This window comes from Struthio camelus, chromosome 17 (assembly GCF_040807025.1).
Source record: "Struthio camelus isolate bStrCam1 chromosome 17, bStrCam1.hap1, whole genome shotgun sequence".
NCBI lineage: Eukaryota > Metazoa > Chordata > Aves > Struthioniformes > Struthionidae > Struthio > Struthio camelus.
Window position 1 is genome coordinate 18,641,356 of NC_090958.1, and position 22,639 is coordinate 18,663,994.

Sequence of the window (22,639 nt, forward strand, 5' to 3'; positions counted from 1 at the left end):
TCTCTTCTCCCGTATCTTTTTGTGGGCAGTAACGAGAATTGGGTGAAAAGAGCCGTTTCATTGATGTCAAAGCGCTCTGCAGGAAAGGTGCCGACCCCGAGCGTCGGCGCGCGCCCAGAGCCCGAGGCGCCAGCGCCGCCCGTCGGGTTTGCTCGTCGGGCCGGCCCCCGTTAGCGCAATACCCCACGCGGGGGTCTCGCCGGGGCGCGGGGGGGGCCGTGCCCTGCCTGACGCCCCGCTGCTCCCTCCGTGCCAGGCGCCTCATGACCCGCCTGGAGGACATGCGCCGGAGCGTGGCGGGGGACGGCGTGAGCCGCTGCATCCTCTGCGGGGAGCAGCTGGGGCTGCTGGGCTCCGCCAGCGTCGTCTGCGAGGACTGCAAAAAGGTGAGGGGGCTGCGCGGGGGCAAGAAACGCATCCGGCTCGGTGCCTTGGTGCAGCAGAAGCGGCTGCGCCTGCAGCATCCTTCTCCCCCCAAAGGGGAGTTTTGCCGGGGGTTTGGGCCATCGCTGACGTTTGCGCGGGGAGAGCTGGGCTTAACCCAGCTCCCGAGGCGGGGGACGGCTGTCCCGCGGGCGGCCACGCGGCGCTTTGCTCTGTCCGCAGAACGTGTGCACCAAGTGCGGCGTGGAGACCACCAACAGCCGGCCCCACTCCATCTGGCTGTGCAAGATCTGCAGCGAGCAGCGGGAGGTGAGCGAGCGCGGCCGGCGCCGGGAGCCTTCCCGAGCCCTGGCTCGCTGCGAGGCCTTCCCGAGCCCGCCTGCGCCTCTCTGCTCTCCCCCAGCCCCTCAGCACCGGTGAAAGCGCAGCGAGCGGCCGGGCCCTTTTGCAGGCTTTGCAGCCAGCTCCGCTGGCGGGCTGCGGGGCCCCGGCGAGCCCGGCACCCATGCCCTGCCGCCTCCGCAGGTGTGGAAGCGCTCCGGCGCCTGGTTTTTCAAGGGTTTGCCCAAGCAAATGCTGCCCCAGCCGATGCCCGTCAGCAAGAGCAAGGTGCCGCAAGCGCCGAGCGAGCCGGCCCCGGCGGAGCCCCCCGCTCAGGACCCGAAGCTCCCGGCCCGCGCGCCGAGCCGAGGTGGGTGAGCGCGGGGCCGACGTGACGGTTTGCGGGGGCGAAGCCCCGGCGGGGAGCGTCCCGGAGCAGTCCCGCTCGGGGCGGCGGGTTTTGTGCAAGGGCGCGTCGACGGCGGGCGATGCTCGCGCCCCGCTGCCGGCCTCGGGCTGACGTTTCGCTGCCTGTCGCTTTGTGTTTGCGTTCCCCAGGCCAGGCAGGTGCTGGACCCCCGGCCGAGCCGGACTCCGACGGTAAGGACCGACGCTTGATCGCTGCCCCGTGCCGCTGCCCCGTCGCTGCCTGTGCCGCGTGCCCTGCCTGCGAGCTCCTGGGGCCGTGCACCAGCCCGCGCGTCCCCCTCGTGTCCTCCCGCTCGCCACCGCCCCCGGTGCGCGGATGCTGCTCCCCGTCGTTTCCCCCTTGGCTGTTTTTGGTGCGATCCCTGTGCAAGGGCAGTTGCTGGCGGGGATGGGGACAGCGTGCAGTCCCAGGGGCGTGTGGGATCTGCAGAGATGCTGCCATCACCCAGGCTTGGGGCTCGCTGGAGGATGCCCAGAGCTGATCCCTGGCGAGGCAGGGACCTCCCCGGCTGGATTTGGAGGCAACCACAGGAGAGGAGCTTTCCTGCTCCTCAACCCTGCTGCAGGCACCCTGGGAGCGGGCCGTACCCCCGGGAGCAGAGGGTCGGAGCGCTGCCGGCTCCTCCGGTGCTGCCCCGCCGCTGCGGACGTTCGGACCAGGGCGCCTGGGGTAACGCGGTCGCAGGGACTCGTCGTCCCTCTGCCCTCGTCGTCCTCCTGGTTCAGGTGGGGAAATCCCCGCGCGGCACTTGCTGCTGGAAGGAGGCAGCGTCCTTTCCCTGCGGTATTTTTATCCAGGGGTTCCTGCTGCCTCTTCCGCCTGGGAGGAGGGCTGCGGAGCAGGACAGCTTTCCGCTGATGCCACCCACCTCGCGGGGACCGAGTTATTCTGGGCCTTTCCCACCTACTGCGCGCTCCTCAGCTGAAACGCTGTAATTTCAAGCGCTGAGAGCAGAATTGTCTCCGTAGGTGTTATTTCCTGATGCCGATTTACATGTTCTTCACTGTATTTTTCTGGTTATTTAATGGAAGTCCTTAGAAAACCTCCCTTGGAAACTTTAGGAGGTCGGCGGGTAGCCTCCGACCGCGGGCCTGCGGTTTCCACCGCCAAAGGTCCCGGGTGCAAGTGCCAGGCGTGCGAGCCCCGTCGGCCGCTGCTGCCCGGTTGCACCCGGAGCTTCGTTAGGAGCAATGGCCCCCGTTATGCCATTCAGCGCCGGAGCAGCGAGGCGAGGAGAGGACCCAACCCCGCTCCGGCGGCAGCTGCTCTCTCAGGCCGAGGCCATCGGCGCTGCGAGCGTCCGGGGCGCTGGAGCAGCAGCTGGTGAGCCGGCGCGGAGGCCTTCCTCCCCGCGGCTGCAAACCCTCCTCTTCCTCTTCCCTTTGCCCCAGAGGGAGGAGGCAGCAGTGGGTGGAAAAGCAGGTTTGTCTCCAGACCGCGTCGCTCCGGAAGAGTCCCCTCCATCCCGTCGCCCGTTCATCCGGGCGGCTGTCAAACCGCCGTCGACGCCGTTTGAGGGGGCTTTAATGGTTCGTGCTGAGGCCGTGAGCCAGGTCGCAGCCCGGCCGGGGGGCTCTGCCGAGCGCGGCGGCGTGCAGCAGCGCGTCGCCCGGCCAGGCCGAGACGGCCCCGGCACCGAGCCGTCGGGCAGCTCCGTGTCTCCGCCGGCCGAGGCGTCAGGCCGGCGCAGTCGCGGGGCTCGCGGACGGGGTCTGCGCCGCGCCGTCCCTCCGACGGCTTGCAGCCCGGCTGCACCGAGGGACGATCGTTATCCTCCTGCACAGCAGTAGCTGGGGAAACCACTTAATTAAGATTTTTTTTTTAAATGCAGTGGTAGCTCGTGCTGTTCAGCTTTGCGGGCTTTAAGCAGCCTGCTGTTGTTAAGCCGCTGGCTGGCCTGCGAGTCGGGGAGGGTTGATCGCGGCTCTGCGGGGCCGCTCCTGGTGATCAGCGTGCTCATAACATGCCAGTGATTTTCCTAAGGCTCCCTTGGAAAATTATTTATTGCATTGCTGTTTTGAGTGACAGGGCTCCTGGTTTTCAGAGCTTGTTTCCCTTCCTCCCTCGTGTTTAGCACCATGGCGTTTTTATCCCTCCCCCCCCCATCCGCAATCTGTTGCATTTTGCTTTCTTCTTGTGCCCGGTGACCCTGAGAGCTCAGTCAAGGATAAACATCCCATTCATGTCACGGCAAAGATTTATACCTGCTGTCTCTGGCACGCGCCAGGTGAGCGCTGAGACCTTTCGCATCGCATCTGTGGGTTGCAATTTATCAACAAGAAGTGGGCATCAGCATCCTCGCGTGTGTGGCTGTGATTTATCCGTTCAGACCGCCGGTGCGAGATGGATGTAAATGAAAGACAGAGGCAGCTGTCATAGTTGTCTCTCTAATAAATAGAAGATGATAGGGACAAAAAAAATATGTGGCCCTGTCCTGGGGCCTGTGCGGGTTTAATGCCATGCGGGTTTGATGAGCGCTATGGACCAGCTTGCTGATGCCTCTGTCCTTGCTTTTCCCTGGTGCTCTCGTGTTAGTCCTCTCGCCTTCCCTTTGGTTTGCCTTGCCCTCTGGACTTTGCACATCGTCCTGCGCGGGCTCAACGGTGCGGAGACGCTTCTCTGCCTGGCTAGGTGCTGCCCCACGTGCATTGAATGGCTTGAAACGTGTGATGCTGCAAAGCTTCCTCTGCCTTCTCCTTCCTCCTCCCGCCGGTCACACCAAGGCCAGGCACCGTCCGAGCAGCTCTTCTTGCAGCCAGTTTTGGGGTGCACGAGCAGGAGGTGGGGACGGTTGCGCGAGGCAAGCGAGCCTCACTGGTGTTTTATTGCTCTCCCTGCAGGCCCCGAGGCGACAGCCGCCGCTGCCCAGGGGAGCTACCCGGCGCCCAGCCGCAAGCCGGCCGAGGCCCGGATGGGGCCGTGCGGCAGCGAGCACGCTGGCGGCGACGCCGAGAACCGCGACTTCTCCGCCGAGAGCGCCGTCAGCAGGAGCCCCGGTGAGAGCCGTGCCGGGCGGCGCTCGCGGTCGCGTGGCGTGCCCAGCCTAGCCGGCATCTCCCCTCCCGGCATCGGTCTGGCTGCCCCCCCTGCCCCGGCACTTTCTCCTGCAAGAGTCGTCAAATCCTTTCACAATGCAGCAGGGCAAAGCTTTTTTTGGGGCTTAGCCGGTCCCTCGACCCCAAACCAGGGCCTTTGCGCGGCAGCCGCGCGCAGGGCTGGGGCAAGGAGCTGCCATACGGCACGAGGGGAGGCTGCGGCGGCTGTCTGTGCTCCGGCGCCCGCCGCAGCGGGCAAGGAGAGGGCAGGGGAGCGCGAAGCCGGCAGCCGTAACGCCGGGTCTGCGCACGCTCGCAGCGCGCCGCAGAGCGACCCTGAGCGACTGCACGTTGCAGAGTCCTGGCGCCCGCTTTTCTGGCGGGTCGCCTGCTGTTTCGTGCGAGCTGTGAGCAGCCGCTCTGCAGGGTTTCCTGCAGGGAGGAGCCCAGGATGCTTGCGGGATCCAGGGGACGTGGTGGAGGAACGTCCCGGTCCCCAAGGCGGGGGGACGGCTGAGGAGGGGGGCTTTGAGTTTGCACTCAAAGTGAGGGGCTTCTTGCCCACAAGCTCCCTCTCTGAGCTCCCCTCCTCTGAGCTTTGGGCAAAGATGCACCCTGAATCGCAGCCCCGTTCACGGAAATGGGAGGTGGGTAATGCTGGGGCCTGAGCCGCAGCGGTCGCGTGCAGGCTGCAAGGCACGGGGATGGGCTGCTTGCATCGCAGGTGGCCCCAGAAATGCCCGGCCGGTGCCAAGCAATGGCGTACCCTGTCTCTCCGAAGTGATGGGTATTTTGCAGTCTTGTCTGCGAAGGGTTTGGAGAGATGCTCACTCCCGGAACAGGACGTGGCTGAGCCTGTGTCTTGGGATGGAGACAACTCGGTCTGTTCTCCGCTCTGCAATAGATTGAAATAGGCCTCAAGGTCTTTGGTGACAAATAGCTTATTCCGCCTTCAGGGAGGAGGGCAGGATCCTGCTGCGCGTGCTAAGCTTTCCTCTGCGAGGGGGTCTATTACAGCCCGTAAAAGGGCACAAAATTGAAAAGCCCTGTGTGTGATGCAAGAGCTCCAGGTGAAAAGAGGAGTGGGCTCAGCTACTTACCAGGCTAATTTTAACCAGAAATGAAACGCAACAGAGTTGGGCCTGTAAGCCAATGTGTTTTTCATGCTGCTTTGCCTCCTCCTCATCTGCTGAGGTGGGCATGTGCCAAGCAAGGCCCTGCTTAATGAGCAAGCGTGGGCCAGCCCCCTCCGTGCGGGAATCTCAGCACTTCACTTTTGGAGGCCTGGCTGTTGATGCTGCTCAGTGTCATTTCTTGTTTCATGAAAATTTAATGTGCTCCGAGCTATTGTAAATTGTTATGATATGAGCGGATGACTGACAGCATATGCCAGCGCCTGTCAAGGCCTGAATCCTCCCTAGGTGGTTCTGTAAGTTGAAAGGCAGTTTCAGAGACCGCTTCTCATCTAGGAGCTGAGCTTGCAAATGTATTTGGTAAAGCTAAAAGTGTCTGGAAAATGTCCAAGTCCTCTTTAATTCCTTGAGTAAGAAAGGAATCTTTAATTGCAGAATAGTTAATAGCTGGAGAGAGGCGTTTTGTGCTGCCCTGGTTTCTGCCGGCAGGAGTCTGTGTTTTGCTTTGTGCTGGGGTGGATAACAGCCACCGGAGCGGAGGGACCCGGAGGAGGCAGGCAGGCAGGCTCCTTACGCAGTGCACCACAACAGCCTCGGTCTCCCCTGTTGCCCTTGTAGCAATTACTCCAAACTCTTCCTGCGGGCAGTGAGGATTGCAGCAAGAGTTGCCGGGAGCTGGGGCTGGCGAGCGTGCAGAAAGCTGCACGGGGCATAGTGCTCGACCCGGTGTTTGTCCAAGCTTTGCTCCAGACTGCAGCTTCAGATACCGGCAAGCCTGATGCAGCTGTGGGATAGCTCTGGTGGGGGCTGTGTGGATGCTCTTAGTGTGCTTCAACCGAGAGGCGTGATTTCCCCATGTAGGCATGCCCTTGCTCTCAGTGTAATGGGTCTGCTCGCGGACATTGCTATTTTTAGGCAGGAGGCCAGGGAGGTTGTGACTGGTGAGGATGCATCCTTGCCTCAACACATGCATGCACACCTGAGGCTGGGTGAATACTATGTAAGTTGTCCTGAGGATACCAAGACAGGTTTGGAGATGGATTTCAGTATGGCCTTGTTTTGAATAGCTGCTTAAATCTATCCTGATGTGAAGAAGCACCCTAGACCTTACGCATGTGCTTACGTTCAGGCGTGTGTTCGAATGCCTCTCTGAGGAGGGATGCTGTCCTGACACGTGCAGCCAGTTGGGGAGCAGAAATGCCACCAACATGACTGGTTGCTCCAAGCTGATATAAGGAGGGAAGGAGATCAGTCCTGAATTTTCCTTGAATGCCGCCTGGGGGCTGAAAATAAAAAAAAGGAAAAATAATGCTTCCTTTTTAAAAAAAAAAAAAAAAAAAAAGGTAAGAGACTGAATCAGTTGGGCCTTGCTCAGGGACAGTGCTCGGAGCAGGGCCAGTGGTCATACTTGGCCAGTGAGTTATTGCTTTCATTGCACTCGCTCTGCTTGAGCTCCTGCGTCCTGGCAAGGGAGACGAGGACGGTTGAGGGCTGCGTCGCGCAGAGGGAGCGGGGACGATGTGCGAAGCGTGGCTGAGAGCAGCGCGGATGCAGAGGCTGCCAGCCCGAATTAGGCTCTGGGTCGGTGCTGCTGCTGCTGCATTGCACGCGTGGCAGCGCCTGGCAGCAGGTGCCTGGCAGCCGAAAGCATCCTGCCCGTCTCCGAGCCCCAGGCCAGCTTGCCGAGGCCGGCGCGCGTCCGTAGAGGCGACCCATGCTGCCGTCTTGATCTGATGGGAGACGAGCACCCGCGTGCCGGCGGACGGCAGCGCTACCTGCTCCTGCTGCGCTCCTGCCAGCTCGTTTGGTCAGCACGGGCTCGGTGTTTGCCCCTTTTATCCGACTCCGGGGCACGCGCTTTTCCGCACCCCCTGGGTTGGGTACCGCATCCCGTGGCAGCGCGGCTCCGGCTGCGCTGCACGAAGGAGCCGCCTTTCACCGCTCGGGAGGCTGGGCAGCGCCTGTCCCCCGGCTCCCTGCCCGCCGGGGCGACTTCCCCGGGCCCCGGCGGAGAGTGCCGCGAGCCTCTGCCCGGCCCTCTCCTCCGCGGAGGCTGGAGAAGGGCGACCGTGGGCTGGTCTTTCCTGGCCGGGTGGACAGGTCTGCGGGCAGGTCCCTGCAGCCGTGATGCCCCATGTCCTCCAGCCTTATTCCACCTCTTCTCAGCTCCTCTCGCCCTGGTCTCTCCTCTCCACGGGAAACCTGCTTTCCCCTTCCCTCCTGCCCGGCCTGGGCAGAACATCTCCGCTGGAGGATTCGGGCTCTTTCGCAGCCAGATCGGTGCAGCAAGGCCTCCCCCTAGCGAAGCGTCCGTGGCGAGAGCCCACGCCGGACCCTCTCTGTGCCTTGCGGGCCCCCAAAGCCCGCAGGGGACCCCGCAGCCGGCAGGGGCTGAGCGGCCGCCTCGGCGCCGACCGCGGCCGCCCGTCGGCCCGTCCGTCCTCTCCGCCGGGAAGGGGCGGCGGCGGGAGCTCCCGGCGGCGGCGTCCGCCAGCTCCGGGGCCGTCGGGCTGGCGGAGGCGTTTGCTTTTGGCGTGGCGTCGGACCCCTTGCGCTGCCCCGGGGCCGTGCCGAGGGTCCCGGCCCCTCCACGCCGCTTTCCCGGCGGCCTGTGCCTGCCTGATGCTCCCGTCTCCTTGCAGGCGTGCGGCGGACCGGCTCCGTCCAAGCGCCGCAGCCGCCCCCGCCGGCCGGTCCGACGGCACCCCCAGGTAGGCAGCCGCGGCGGCCTGCAGGCCCGACATGGCGGCGCCCGGGGTGGGGATGGGAGGAGGGGGGGGAACGATGGTGGCTAACGCCCCCTCTGTCCCCCAGCTCCGGCGGTGGCCAGGCCGGGCCCCGGGGCGGCCGGACGCTTCCCGGAGAGACAAGGTAAAAGGCGGGTGGGTGCGAGGGGGCCGGGGGCAGGCGAGGGGGCCGGGCTCTGATGGCGGCTCTCCCGCAGCGAGCCCGCCGCCGGGACCCCCGGAGCCGGCCCGCGCCGCCACCGCCAGGGACGAGCGAGGAGGGGGCTACGCCGTGCCCGCCGCCAGGGACGAGCGGCCGCCGCGGCAGCCCCCGGCCTTCCCGCCGGCGCCCGCGGCCCCGCTGCGGCAGCCGCCCCCCGAGGAGGAGGAGGAGGACGCCAACAGCTACGACTCTGACGAAGGCAGTACGTACCCGGGGCTGGAGGGCGGGTGGTGGTCACGGGCAGGGTGCCCCGCTCCTCCGCCGTGGCACGTTTTCTTGGGGTAAACCCCAGTGTTTTGGTGTTTTTGGGACAGTGACTCGAAGGGTAAGGTCGCGGGTTTCCGGCAGGGAGCGTCCTGCTGGAATCGCTCTTTCCTCCTCCTCAATGTTTTGTACCCGAACCGGCGTCCTTTCGAAGTAAATGACTGCAGCGTTGGTCTTCTGGCTCCTTCGAGTTCCTGGAGCGCTTTTAGTGCCTGGCGAATAAGTAACTGGGAGAGGATTGGGCTGTTTTGTGACTGTTTTTCACTACGTGACAACAGCAAACCCTCCGCAAAAATCCAGCCTCCGATGCTTTGAGCAAATCGGCGCCGAGGAAGGAGCGCAAAGGCTGAGAGGGGTCTTCAGCCCTCCAACGCTGGGAGTCGGCGCAGCTCGGCGAGGGCGACGGCTGGGTCTCGCAGGCCTCCTCCAGCCTCGTTCCCGCCATGCAACTTGCAGGATCGGGTCTTCAGTCACTTTTGCACCAAATTATTCAGCTCTGACGCATGCTGCTTTGGGCTGTGTGCTAACATGACCTTCCCACCTCAGAAGATTTCCGAGGGTGGTTGCCTTTTTCTCTCAAAGCATCCTTAGCTGCCAGGAGAGGCCCCTGGATCCATCTCTATCAAAGGCGCGTTGGTTTGGCTCATTCATTTGCTCCCCTAACGAGTGAGTTAGCTGAGTGAGGGTGAGTGTCTGTGAAAACAGCAGCGCTTCACATTACCAGCCTATTTTTACCGAGGAAGGGAAGAGCTGTTCAAAGACAGGAGAGGGTGCAGAAATCTTGCTCAAATAGGAGGGAACGTACTTAGCTGAGGTTCTGTGTTAACCGTTCGTCCCTTTCATCCTCTTCGGATGAGCACGCAAAGACAAGTGAGAGCTGGTTTCCAGCAGCTCAAAGCTTGGGCCAAGCGCTGATCTCTAAGCCCTGGGAGATGTCCACCAGAGCTGATACACTTTTGCAAGGTGGAGCTGGATGTGAGGGAGGGTAGCTGCCTGAGCTACAGCCACAGAAGGCTTTGTTTATACTGTTGCATCCTTCCTTGCCTGCTGAATATTAAAGGCAGCTAAAAAGCCACTAGCTGCCCTTCCAGTATCCTGGGCTATTCTGCCTTTGTAGTGATTTGATGACCAGAGCTCATGAATTTGGCTAGATTAATGTGTGGCAGTTTAGTTGATGCCAGTACAGTCTCGCGTGCTCTAAATGGCTTTTTAATTTGAACAGCAAATCTTTCTAATTGTTACTAATCAGGGCTGATTATTGAAGTCTCAGCCAATATCTGTATTTAAAGTCATATCCTGTATTCTCTCTCTTCTCTCCATCCTTAGCTACGTTGGGAGCACTGGAGTTCAGCCTACTGTATGACCAGGAAAACAGCTCTCTGCATTGCACACTCATCAAAGCCAAAGTAAGTGCATGCTTTGGGGAGAAGATGCCTTTCTGCCCGCTGTTCAGAGGAGAGTCTTGTCACCCTGCACGCTTGTAATTATCTGCTAGATAGTCCCCCTCTTTCCTTTCTTTTACAGACCTAAGCCTGTCTGGTTCCCAGCTCCCCAAGTACAATAGGATTGACAGCAGAGTGGCTGCTTGCAGAGACTGCCCTGCTGGGTGCCTCAGCCCAGCACTGCTAACAGTGACGGGTGGTCTGTATTTCTCTAATCGTTAGGCGCCGGAAGGGCCCATTCTCTGCAGTTCTCAAAAAACCTGGGATGGATTGGTTGCTGGGGACCTTGCTGAAATCTCCCAGTTTTGTAGCCTTAGAGGTTGTGGAAGCCTAATGGATAAATGGATCTGAAAAGTGCTAGAATTCCTTACTCTTTCAGGCCACGCACACGTGGGAGAAGATGTTTATTCCTGGCATCAGAGCCTGAGCTGTCTTCAGAGGTGCCATATGCCAGGCACTGACACTACGTGTTTGACTCCTGCCTGAGACAGTCTGTGCTTGGGCTGGCAGATCTCTGCGCCAAACAGGAGTGCAGCAGAGACCCCCTGTACGCTGTAATTGACCCACCGGTGTGCTGAGGCATAACCGGCTTCCCACAACTGTCCTGTGGGGCTGCCAAGATAATGTCTGCCCAGGTGCAAAGGGTGGATTATAGATTCCATAGCCCTAACAGTTACTTAAGCTCCTCTGCAAATCACTGTGGCCATTAACTTTATCTCCTCTATCTATCTGCAGTAGGCATTAGTACAGAGCCAGTGTCTGCCACCTGCAGAGTGGGGTAGGACCTTGGCACTAGAATTCCAGGGATCTGCTGCAATGTTTCCCATGACCTACCTGGCTTTTGTGTGGAGCACAAAGGGAAGAAAGCGCAAGCCACAGCTGCTATTCTGTGCACAGTTCCTCTGCTTTGCAGTCACACGTGTGCTGGCAGAGCGGCAGGAGGTCAGAGAGCCCGCTGCCTGCTGGAGGCTCATCTCTGCTGTCTCTGCTGCTCCCAGATATTGACTGACCACTTCTGAAAGGCCTCCAGTGATGGGGATGCTGTTCCCCCCCAGCACGATGCTTTGTCCTGTTTCCCCTGGACACAGAGAACAAAGGATTTGCTTCAGCTTTGCAGCAGTCTGATGTGGAAAGGCTGTAGTGTGTCTTTCTCCTCCTGTCCCCAATTTTTTTCGTAGGCTAAGGAACCCCAGTTAGGCCCTGTCTGTTAATTGCTTTTGGAAGAGCTCCTTCGGGCTGTTTCTCTAGAGGGCTGCCCCAGGTGCATGTGAGACGTTCGGCCTCGAGGTGTTGTGGGGAAGCTCAGCTCTCACAGAGCATTGTGTGCAGATGTTTGCGTCTTGGAGGTGCTTGCACTGCTCAGGGTCTGCCCATCAAGGGTGGCTCCTTTTGTGGGGTCCCATGTGATTCCTGGAGAATGTGAGCAAGTCTAGGGTAGAAAGGACTGTTCTGGATTACTTTTTCTAGAGCTGGTTTGATTTTTCAAATGCATCTTGGCACCCACACTTATTCAGGGACTAGAACGAGGCTTTTTGCTTTCAAAACACGTTTTCTGTTCTCTTTACTAAGTTGTTTCATAATAACCAGTGGATAGTTTTTCCCTCTCCCCTGGCTCTGCTTAAAGATGATTCACACCCTGTTTTTCCTTTATTATCTTTTAGGGCTTAAAACCAATGGACTCAAATGGCCTGGCTGATCCCTATGTAAAACTGCACCTCTTGCCTGGAGCCAGTAAGGTAATTCTTTACCTGATGTGGATGCGTTTGACAGTGGGGTCTGAAAGTGGGACGGAGGTTTTTAAAAGACCTCTGAGATGCCCAGAAATGAATGGAGAGTTGGGAGAAGATCACTGAAGAGCTTTGGGAATCTCAGTTCACCTGGAGTGCTGTGGCTAGCGTGAGTTTGTATGGGTGGGGGGGTAGCTGAAATTGCAGTTGTGTGGGAGGACAGGGACAAATTCAGTGCAGTACAAAGAGAGCAGGTCTGGCCTATTCAGAAGCTTACGCTTTCTCCCCTTGATTTCTCTGTGCAGTTGCTTACTGCTTATTTTTTTATTTATTATATTTTTATTTGAAAGTCTGGAAGCAGGCAGCCTTCATGGTATCTCTGAAAACAGATAATACTTGCAGACCCTTTCACATAAACCGGAGAGGTAAAGTGCCCAAGCTACAGTAGTTCATCTGAGGTACACAAAGCAAAATGCTCTGCTTTTCTCTGGAAGACGGGCACAGATGGGCTAGTTTGCTGCCAACAGCTATTCAGCAACATGTACAGGATAAATACTTCATGACTTGCCTCATTGAAAGAGTAGGTCTTTTCCTGTATACCTATCTGTAGAGATACCATATGAGCTTCGTTTGGGAGGGATGTGAACCTGGAGGCAGGTGAATACAGAGCGCAGAAGTTCACTTCAGTGGCCTTTGTGACGGTATACGAGCCTTTTCTGACTGTTCTGTGATTCTTCCTGTGCCACAGACGTGGTGAAGAAATGAATGTGGCACAGTTCATCTCGAGAGACAGGAATCTAGTTAATGAGTACAGAGGAACTTCAGAAAAGGTGACACTGTTAATGCATTGCAAAACATCTGACACAAAATCTAATTATTACTGAAGTTTGAAAGATCGGTTTACTTTGAAGTTGCAGCATGCTCTAATTAGAGCTGTGAAGAAATAACCATTAAATGAGTAAATGCTGCTTTCCCCCTCCCCCCCCTCATCAAAGAAAGCTTTATAAATCTCACTGCCCAACCCAGCGAAATTAAACTCAGTGGAGAAATCTTTTAGGGAGAAATGAACAATGCCGGCCCAGTGCCTAAGGAATGCTGTCCTTTTGCTCTGGGGATGCCAAGCTCTCTCCTATAGCTGAGTTTTGCTCAAATGAAGCAAGTGCAAAATGAGGGAAAATGAATATTAAAATCATTGAATTGAGATTTACTGGTTTACTTTGTACGTGGAGACTTTTTGGTCACCTTGTCTCATAGACAGTAAGTCAAGAAGTCAAGATCTTGGGAATTGCTTTGATTTCTATTACTTTTTTGTTTGCTAGGGTTCCCCCCCACCCCACCTGCTAAAGATGCTCATAAAAGACATATGAATAAATGATAGTCACCCAGAAGTCCCATTTCACTGGCTGTTTTCTTACTTCAGGCCACAAGGGCTGTTATCCAAGCTCTGCTCAGCCTGCCCTGGTACTGTGGGTTGCATCTCTGGTGGGAAGCACAAGCAAACACAGTCAGATCAAAGAATAAAAAAAGAATTTGAATCTCAGGTGACATTTTAGTCCGAATGCAATTCATTTACTAAAAATAGGTTAAGTTCTTTCTTAGACAAGTCTCTTTGGGTGAGTAGACCCCAGACAGTCAAAAAAGCCAGGAGGCTAAGGCTCCTGGCCACTGCAGGCACCCAAGTCCCCTGGGTTTGTATAAGGTCTACCTTGTCTCCCTGGATACTCATCTAGTGTTTGAACCTCACTGATATGATGGCGTTAGCAGGTAGCAGTGAAGTCTTACAAAGTCCTCCCATGAGTGTGAAATATATGTCTCTAGGGGACACTAGCCTTTCTAAGAGAATCCCCAGTCAAATCAGCTCTTTTTCCCATGCTGCTTTGTAGTGAGCCAAAAGTGACGGAGCTTCTGATTTATACCCCTCTGTTAGAAGCCTAAATTTAGACGTGGAGGAATTCAGGCCACTCTGTGTAATTATGCTGTGTTTTATTTTCTTGCAACAGTCAAATAAATTGAGAACAAAGACTCTGCGCAACACCCGTAACCCTGTGTGGAACGAGACCCTGGTGTATCATGGCATCACAGACGAGGACATGCAAAGGAAAACACTCAGGCACGTAGAGGAGATGTGGTATCCCACGGTGTGTTGAGGTGGGACAGGGTCTGTGTGTCTCCTCTGCACAGGAGAAGATTTCAGCTCTCTGTGCGGAGCATTTCAAACTAGTCCTCCTCACAAACACTGGAAGAGGGCACTGGCAGCAAAGCACAGGTTTTTGACAGGGCATCTGGAAGTGCAGAAGTTTGGGTCAAAACAAAAGCCTTCACATGAATATGTTGATTTTAATAGTCCTTTTAAAAAGGAAAAGGAAAGTCATTTTGACACTCTCACTTAATATTGAATTATTGGCGTTACTATTATTCTTATCAGTATGTAGATTTATATATCCCACATATGTGTATTTCTGTGCCTATGATTTGACAGTATCCCAGCAAAATATTTAGATGTTTCTAAAAATGTTCAGTATTTCCTTTCTCTAGGCAATATCAAAATGTTGATTTTTATAGCAAACTGGAGGTCCTGTTTTCTGAATGGCTTTGCTTAGAGGAGAGCCAGATGCCTGGAGACTTAGATGTTACATTGCTTTGTCCACCCCCCCGAGCAGTGATCTCATAAGAGTGTTTTCTACATAGATGCGTATGTACTCCAAAATCAGGTGTTGCTCCATCCTGTTTGATGTTCACTCTCTCTTTCTTGTTCCCTTCAGGATCTCTGTGTGTGATGAAGACAAATTTGGCCACAATGAGTTTATTGGAGAAACTAGAGTTTCCTTGAAAAAACTGAAACCCAATCAGAAAAAGAACTTCAACATTTGCTTAGAGAGAGTAATACCGGTGAGTTTTTAAGAAACTCTCCTGTTACCGTTAGTTCTGAGCTTGCTAACAAGTGGCATGGGAGGGAGCTAGTGGTGAGTTTGAAACTGGTACAGTCCGAGACATCTCCATGCCTAACTTTCATTGACATCTTTGGGAGCTGGGCTCCCACCCACATCTCAAGGTCTGGGCTGATGTGACATATTAAGGCCAGGAGACAGGCATGAGGTGGGAATCCAGGGACCTGTTTCCTGATCTCGGTCAAAATAGTATGAATCTGAAACAAGGAGGTCAGCAGTCCCTTGGATCCAGTGACGGAGGCAAAAAGCAGAACTTTGCTCTTAGAGAAGTATCCTAGATTAGAAAAAGCAAATGGAAGAATCTGACCTTCTTGAATTTAGAGCGATTAATAGTTAATGTGAAGAGCTCATTTCAGAAAGTGACTCAGCCCTTTGGGGAGCTCTGTGGTGGCTGCAAATCTTCTGACATTTGCCAGCCTGTGCTGATTTGTGTCGCTGTAGAGGAGAGGGCAGCTTGTTCCCTGTGTGTGCTTTGCTCCCTGATGCCCCGGGTGATGTGTTAATTCTGCTGATGTGAAAGTTATTAGAGTAAAAGAATCTTGGTCTGAGCCCCCTTCCACTCCTGAGGTCAGTGAAAGAGCTTAGCAGGGCTCCCGACCTCCACGCAGGAGTGTTCCTGCCATAGGGCAATGCTTCTCTTCAGCCGCAGTTACTCATGGAAGTCTCCCTTTGTTCCCTTCCTAACCCAAGATGAAGCGTGCTGGAACGACCGGCTCATCTCGCGGGATGGCACTGTATGAGGAGGAGGTAAGAGGCTGCCCTGTCCTCGGTTTTCTGCACGTTTCACCAGTCATCTCTCATGTGTGAGCCGCCTTTGTCTCCTCATGAAGGTTCTGCAGGTCTCTTGCAAGTTTTCGTCTTACTGTTTCCTCTTGTCTGCTCTGCAGAGATGACTGGCTCTTGCTGCTGTATTTCCAGAGCTGTACTCCTGGGTGCCCTCGCTTCGGGCCTGTGTCCTGACACCTCCCTTTGCTTCCTCTTGCAGGTAGATCGTGGCGGGGATGTGGAAGAGCGTGGGAAGATCCTTGTGTCCCTCATGTACAGCACCCAGCAAGGCGGCTTGATTGTAGGCATTGTACGCTGTGTTCATTTAGCAGCAATGGATGCCAACGGATACTCAGACCCTTTTGTTAAACTGTAAGTGAAAGCCGGGAATGGCTTGATGTCATAACTCGTGGTCGTGGAGTCACCTGCTATCCTTAGGCATAAGCTGATGCTCTGTTGCTGAAACCTTCTTCCAAAATCACGCAAGAGAGGGGTGCGTTTCCGAGGATGCAAGATCTGAGTCCTCAGCAGAGAGAAATGGGTTGCCCTCTGGTGGTGTCTGTCTGGGATGACAAAGCTCCTGCCTCAGACTCTGCGCGGTGGCTGAGGTTAGGTGAGACAAACTCAGGCCTTACACGCATCTCTACCCTGTGTATTCACAAGTGCACCAAGGCAAACAGCTGCCCTGCAGCTGCAGAGCGGGGGGACAAGAGAGATCCTTCTCCTTTGCTCGAACCCAGCCTGGCTGCAGGGTGGGGGCAGCTTGACTTCCCTCGGCGCGTGACAAGGAGCACGTGCCCCACTTGCTGCCCCTGTGAGTCTGTGTGCGGTGCTGTAACTGGAGAGCCCTGGGATGGCACTGCTGTGTCTGTAGGCTCAAGGAGTACCTTCAGCATGCTGGCGAGGTGGCTGAACCCGCCGGCCCTGGGGTACAGTAGTGAGCTGCCTCCAGCGCCGTGGGGCTCAGCCCCGCCGCAGTGCATGCAGCTTGCACTGAGCTTCCTGCTGATATAGCAAAGTTGCCACCCACGCTGACTACTTAAAAATGTAAAAGGTGCCTGTCTTTATCCATTGCTCTGTGGTCACTGCTGTGACAATAACCAGACAGACTGACAGGCAGTGCCTGTGGGTTTTTGGGGTACCTGTGCCAAAAGCATGCCAACGCCAGGGTCTGACAGCTTTGGAGGCAGGAAGGGGGGAAACCTGACCCCCCCCCCCCAGGCAGTTCCATCAAAGCGCACTTGGTGCCAGGCAGTCACTGCGCTGGCTGGGGGACAGCGCCAGGCTGCCAGGCAACCTGCTGTCCCGTCTGCGGCTAGCGGGATCCAGCCCACGCTCTCTGCTGCAAACGAATCAGCTTAGTTGATGCAGACACTGGTGGCTGCTGCACTTTGTGATGGCAGTGCCTTGCTGCAGCGTGGAGCATGTCTCCTTGAACAGTAACTCACCTGTCAGGGGTTGAGAGAGTCACAAAGGCTGTTGCAGGCAACAGGTAGATGAGCACTCGTCGTCACTTGGCTCGTGAGAACACAGTGGACTGAGGACATCTTAATTTGAAGCTCATAAACTGCAATACATACAGGACCCTGCAGTCATTCCAGATTACAGTTGCAGGACATGGTGGCTAAAGATGGGTTTTCCTTGCTGTTTTCAGAAGAAAACTTCTTTTCTCCCTAAAAGTCCAGTAAGACTCTTGATAGTTTTTGTACATCTTTTTGCTGTTGAGTGGAACTGAGTGTTTTTCCTCCTTAGTCTCTGGGTTTTTTTTTTTTTTTGTTTTCCTTCCCCACAAATAGAAAATGGTGGTTTTCCATATTTGAATCAACTTCCAACAAGGATCTAATTAATGCCAACTGTACAAGTTAGTTTTGGGTCTGCAGCCAGACTGCAAAGCATGAGCCGCTAATTTTTTCCATATTTTCTAGGTTAAAATACCTTGGTTCAGCATACGAATCTGCACTTTGTTAAAGGCTAATGGACTATTTTTAGCATTTTTTTCATAAATCTCTTCATCTCTGTATGTGTTCACACATTCTTCGTTGACTTTTCCAGCAGCCAAGGCTCAGTGTTTAGAAACGTGGCTTGCCTTTGTGTATCGACAACTAACCTGTCTGCTCATTTTCCATTTCCTGACTATTTCAGCTATTCCACGCTGCTGGCCTCAGGAGTGCCGATGTAGTTCCTTTTGACCTAAATGCATAGTTCAACTTTGCCCTCTTTCCATTGGTAAAAATCCTATAATCATTTTACATGAGCATGGCTTTGGAAAAAAAAAAAACAAAAAACTAGCGTGCTTTTTGAAAGGAAATGTAAGAGTGCAAATGCCATACAGCAAAAACTGAGGCCGAGGCCCTGGATGGCAGGCTCTCTGCTTCCTAGTTTCTAAACGTTACCTAGTTGCTCTGAGCAAGAGACACGGTCCCCGCAGAAATGTTTCTCCTGCGGTCAGCATTCAGTGTAAAGCAGGTCTTTATGGATTCCCACGTGTAGTCTGGCAATCTGGAAAAAAAAAAAAAAAAAGGAAAAAGAAAAGAATATTTGGGATTTTACTCACTTTACGTTCGTTTTAGATAATTTTAGAAGGTGGGAAGGGTGACTGGCTAACCCATTTCTTTTCCTTAAATACCTTTAGTTATTTTTTTCCAGTTCAAAAACTCACTTTTTTTTAGCTTACAAGCTCATGCTGTTCTTTCACTTGAGTTTAGAGCTGTTTTCTATTGCCCCCAGTTGGCTGAAACCTGACATGGGAAAAAAGGCCAAGCATAAGACACAGATTAAAAAGAAAACATTGAATCCTGAGTTTAATGAGGTAAGGATGGATCTAATTTATGTATTATTAAATCAACCTAACTATTATTAGATTATGTGAATGAAACTGAAGACAAGCTCGCCAAGGTTTGGTTCCTCTCTCAGGCTCCTTTTCACCTTCTGTATTCAGGAATATTTTAGAAACAAATGAGAAGGGTGTTAATGAAAGCCGTGAGGGCAGCCTAATTGAACCGTTCGCGTTTCTGGCCTTATCTCCCGCGTAAGAGGGAAATATTCACGCTCAACTGATCTCAGTAAATCAGTATCTGCCTCGACAGATCTCGGCAATTCATTATCACGTAGTACCGTTGCACACTGAAACCTCTCTGCTGACTGTGTTGCAAATTGTGTGTAACCCTAAATAATGTGGTGTGGTCTGAGCGAGCACCTGGAGGGGGTCCTGTGGCTTGGCCCGGAGGACACGACTCCCCTGCGCTGAAATCCCCACTCTCTCTCCGCTGCCCTGCCTTTCAGGTGTGCCATGTTCAAAGATCAAATTGGCTTCAGCAATCAACCCTGTGAGAAACTCTTGCCAGGCTCTTCTTGTGTCTTTCGGATGGGAAGTGCCATATTTAGAGGCTTTGTGATTTAGATGCTGCCTCGACAGAATACTTGCAAAACGCTGAGTTAGATATAAGGAGTGAAGTTGGCTTATGTGTTTGTGAAGTACACTGGGAGAAGAGGTACTACAAGAGAACAGCATTTACTCTTCATTAGTGTATTTGAAATATCCTCTCATTTGATTTTGAATTCAGGTGGTGCAGAGAGAATAGCTGCAGTTCCTTAAGGGCAGAATTGTCCTTCTGTCTTCCTTGAAAGCTGAAATCCTCGGGGTGACATGAATTTTCTCCTTTTCCAGGAGTTCTTCTATGATATAAAACACAGTGATCTGGCCAAGAAATCACTGGACATATCCGTCTGGGATTACGACATTGGAAAATCTAATGATTACATTGGTGAGTGAAAGTCTCTGTGCTCTGGGATGTGGTTTTGATGCTATACACAGTGCTAGTTGTATGGGAGGGATAAATTAGTCACCTGCTCTGTGAAGATCATCTCCAGGCTGAGCTTTGAAGTGGGACTCTGCAAGTTGGCTGGGAGCTTGTGTCCAGCCATCAAATAGACGATCCAGCGCAGGGGCCCACCACACGCCCCTTTCCCAGCATCCCGGAGGGTCTCTTGTGTGGGCAGAGCAGCTCTAGCTGCTGCCTTGAGATTTAAAATATGGGGGGGGAGGAGAGAGAAAAGTGCTGCAAACTTGGACCTGTCCCCATGGAGATGGGTTACTGAACACCAGCATCATCTCTGAATATAATAATCTCCTATCTCTTTCCTTTCTTCCAGGTGGATGTCAGCTTGGCATTACTGCTAAGGGCGAGCGCTTGAAACACTGGTACGAATGTTTGAAGAACAAGGACAAGAAGATTGAGCGCTGGCACACCCTCCAAAACGAGAACCATGTTGCCAGTGATTAAAGGGAGCCACTGCCCAAACCTCCCCAATCGGCACATCCTCTGCCGATTCCCTGTAGATTTCTGATGTCTTGTCTTCCAGTGCAGTCACGCCTTGTGCTACCCGCCTTTGATCCCAGGGCAGCAATGCTGTTCTGTCTCCTCTCCAAGCATCCTCTCTGTTCCCTGCTCTCACCTCCAAGTGAAACCTAACCCAGATCTTTTGTATTCACCTCCTTTTTTTATTTTGTCCCATTCTCCCCCCCGCCCCGAGTTATCCTGGTGTGTAATTTTGTCAAGCAGTAGTTACCCTTTGACAGTTTCATTTGTCTCTTCCTCAGTAGCCTCACGCAGGTCATAATAGCATTGCTGTTCTGTTGTGTGTGTGGCGGTATGTATTCTTCCGCTTTTCACTCATGTGGCTCACCCCATCCTCACCAGCTCATTGCTCCTTTAACTTCTAACTGGATGCACGGTCACTGGACCTACTGTGTTCTCATTGGAGCATGGGGGGTTGAGCGTTGGTGTCAGAGCATCGAACAGTCCTGTTTGTTTGATATCGATACCTCAGTTGCAATAATGAAAAAGCTGTTTAGCTTTGATGTGGGTTATGAACATAACTTGGTATCTGCGTTGTCATGATTAGGCTAAAGCCTGTGTCACAGATGTAATCCTGCGAGTACTGCTTTGGCTTTTTTTTTTTTTTTTGAGTCTGGTACGTTTAAGCAATGTTGTGGTATGTGCCTCTGAGTTTCTGCTGAGAAGATCCACTGATAACGCAGCATTCAAATAGATAACTAGAAATAAGGAGCTACTCTGCATGCTCGCAGGGAAGCAAGAGATTTAAGTTGGTACACGTTTGTTTCCCGTTGCAGTTCATTTTAGTTCTAGGAACATGCCCACTCCACTAATATAGGAACACACCCATATTTAAAGCTTGTGACTACCTCCTCTTCACTTTGTAGCTGCGTAGTAGTGAATAGATGAACTTTGAGGGCAGTTTGTTAGGCCCTCATGAGACTATACCTTCTGTTACTCTCTGTGGTCCGTTTACCATAGCACTTGCAGGAGGGAAGCCGATGGAGAAGATACTTCCCACCAACCAGTTGATATGTTCAAGGATTATTGCTTTAAAATACTACAGATAATGAAATTAGCTGGTTAGAGGTCTTCCAACATTTTTTTTTTCTTTGCAAGTCTGCATAAGAACCATTGTCTTCAACCTGTGCTTTAATTATTGTCTGGAGGTGTTTTATTTGTTATCGATAAAAGGAGAGTCAAGAAGCTCTCAAACTGATATTGATCTTTTTGGGTACCTTTCTGATTCATCTGCTGTCTCTGGACGACCTCAAGCGTAGCAGTGTCAATATTAGCACAATAAGCGCTACTGGAATATGTTGTCGGTTAGCCACCAATTAGGCATGTTGTATGAAACCAAAACCCCACACCGCTGTGGTTCACGCTGCTGCCCCATGACTTCTCTTGCAGCTCGCTGCTCTCGTTGCTGCTGGTGTGGTATTGTGTGGTGTGCTCTGAGTTCAGCTGTGCCTCAGAGGAGGTTTTTTTGGGTTTATTTTCCTCTTCTCCATCTCTCTTCCCCAGCCCCTCTCCCTCCAGCAGAGTTCGCTCTGACTAGTTATTTGCAACGAGCATCTTTACAAGGCTGCGACTGCTGCAGCTAGAGGGGGCTTTCTGCCGCATGGGGGTTTGCAGTGAGCTCCCCCCTGCCGCGCTCCGCAGCGGGCTCTGCTCAGCACCCTTGGCCTAGCACCTCTCCGGCACCGATCGCTTCCTTTCCTCCTGCGTTTTCTTTTTTTTTAAGAGCCCCGTGGCTGCGGGGGGCAGTCCCTGAACACGAAGGAGGTGCATCACTCGCCTGAAAAAGCCTTGGCCGGTAAATGTCACAAGGCTGCGGGCCCCGTGCATGGCGTCTTTGAGCCGCTGTTTGTGAAGTGCTCCTTGTCCTCTCGTGTAGCGCGATCCTTTCCTGCTTTTAGGACATAGGTGCATATCGTAACCGGGAGCATTCACGCCTTTGTTCCTTTAACTGCCTGCGGGATAAAATCTAGACGAGTATTCCTGTGCGCGCTCTCGCTTTCCCTCCCCACCGTTAGTTAATGTAATGCTGCTTGCGTCGCTCTGACGAGCGCCCCGGAGGCTGGCTGCCGCCGGCCCCCTCTCTGCGCCGAGAGGTGCGAACGCCCCGGAGCAGCAGGTCCCCAGCGCCCGCCACGGCGCGGGTCCTGCGCTCCGCGGCCGCCTGCGGACCCGAGGGCCTTCCCGCTCCGTCCCGGCTGCGCGTTGCCGGCGCGTCACCCGGCTCTCCACAAGGAGCCACCCTTGGACCGCGGATGCAGAATGGAAACCTAGACGTGCTCCCTGCATCCTTCCCGCTCAAGCTAGGGCAGCTCCTCTGTCACCCTCACCGCTCGTCCGTGCTGTAGCACCACCAGCTAGTTACCCCTTCAAGAAACAGGGGGTGGTTACATGAAGCAGCTCGGGATCTGATGCCCCTAAAAGCATAATGGGAAAAGATGCTTTTAAAAAGGCCTTATCTTCCTTTCGTGCGGTTCTCGACTCGGCACTAGTTAGTGCGATGTCCTGGAGGCCCAGGGCTGGTCTGTCCGTACAGTGGGCTGTGCAGAGGACCCGTATGAAGCTGGCCTGGTTCTTCTGGACCGTTTCCGACATGCGCCTGGTGCCACCTCGGGCTGGCGGTCCTGCTAGAGGATGCGGTCCTGCTAGAGGATGCTAGAGGTTGTAGGATACTGCCGTAACCCGTTCCAGCACGGTGAACCTGACCAAAACCTTTGCGCACTGCTTTTCTGTCTCTCCCTGGTGTTGTTTAGTCATGACACACATCCGAGCCGTGATGGGGAGATGTTTGACTGGCAATGAAATTACCTTTTAAAAAAAAAAAAATTTCTAAGCAATTTCTTCATTTGTTCCACACCCGCAGCAGCCAAGCCTCCTTTATGTGTG

At 54.2% G+C, this 22,639-nt stretch overlaps 1 protein-coding gene across 2 annotated transcripts in view; it reads left to right on the forward strand.

The window, feature by feature from the left end:
- RPH3A (rabphilin 3A) overlaps nucleotides 1-20,960 on the forward strand; it is a 60,867-nt gene extending 39,907 nt beyond the window's left edge. For both annotated transcript variants that reach the window (XM_068911105.1, XM_068911106.1), the window contains exons 5-21: nucleotides 257-386; nucleotides 607-693; nucleotides 910-1,075; nucleotides 1,264-1,305; nucleotides 3,976-4,131; nucleotides 7,946-8,014; nucleotides 8,118-8,174; nucleotides 8,248-8,454; nucleotides 9,843-9,922; nucleotides 11,620-11,694; nucleotides 13,686-13,795; nucleotides 14,448-14,574; nucleotides 15,324-15,380; nucleotides 15,619-15,770; nucleotides 18,126-18,207; nucleotides 19,066-19,162; nucleotides 19,551-20,960. In XM_068911105.1, the coding sequence (XP_068767206.1) occupies nucleotides 257-386; nucleotides 607-693; nucleotides 910-1,075; nucleotides 1,264-1,305; nucleotides 3,976-4,131; nucleotides 7,946-8,014; nucleotides 8,118-8,174; nucleotides 8,248-8,454; nucleotides 9,843-9,922; nucleotides 11,620-11,694; nucleotides 13,686-13,795; nucleotides 14,448-14,574; nucleotides 15,324-15,380; nucleotides 15,619-15,770; nucleotides 18,126-18,207; nucleotides 19,066-19,162; nucleotides 19,551-19,681 (1,825 nt within the window). In that variant the 3' untranslated portion in view covers nucleotides 19,682-20,960. The remainder of the gene's footprint in view (nucleotides 1-256; nucleotides 387-606; nucleotides 694-909; nucleotides 1,076-1,263; nucleotides 1,306-3,975; nucleotides 4,132-7,945; nucleotides 8,015-8,117; nucleotides 8,175-8,247; nucleotides 8,455-9,842; nucleotides 9,923-11,619; nucleotides 11,695-13,685; nucleotides 13,796-14,447; nucleotides 14,575-15,323; nucleotides 15,381-15,618; nucleotides 15,771-18,125; nucleotides 18,208-19,065; nucleotides 19,163-19,550) is intronic.
- The last annotated feature ends 1,679 nt before the right edge of the window (nucleotides 20,961-22,639 follow it).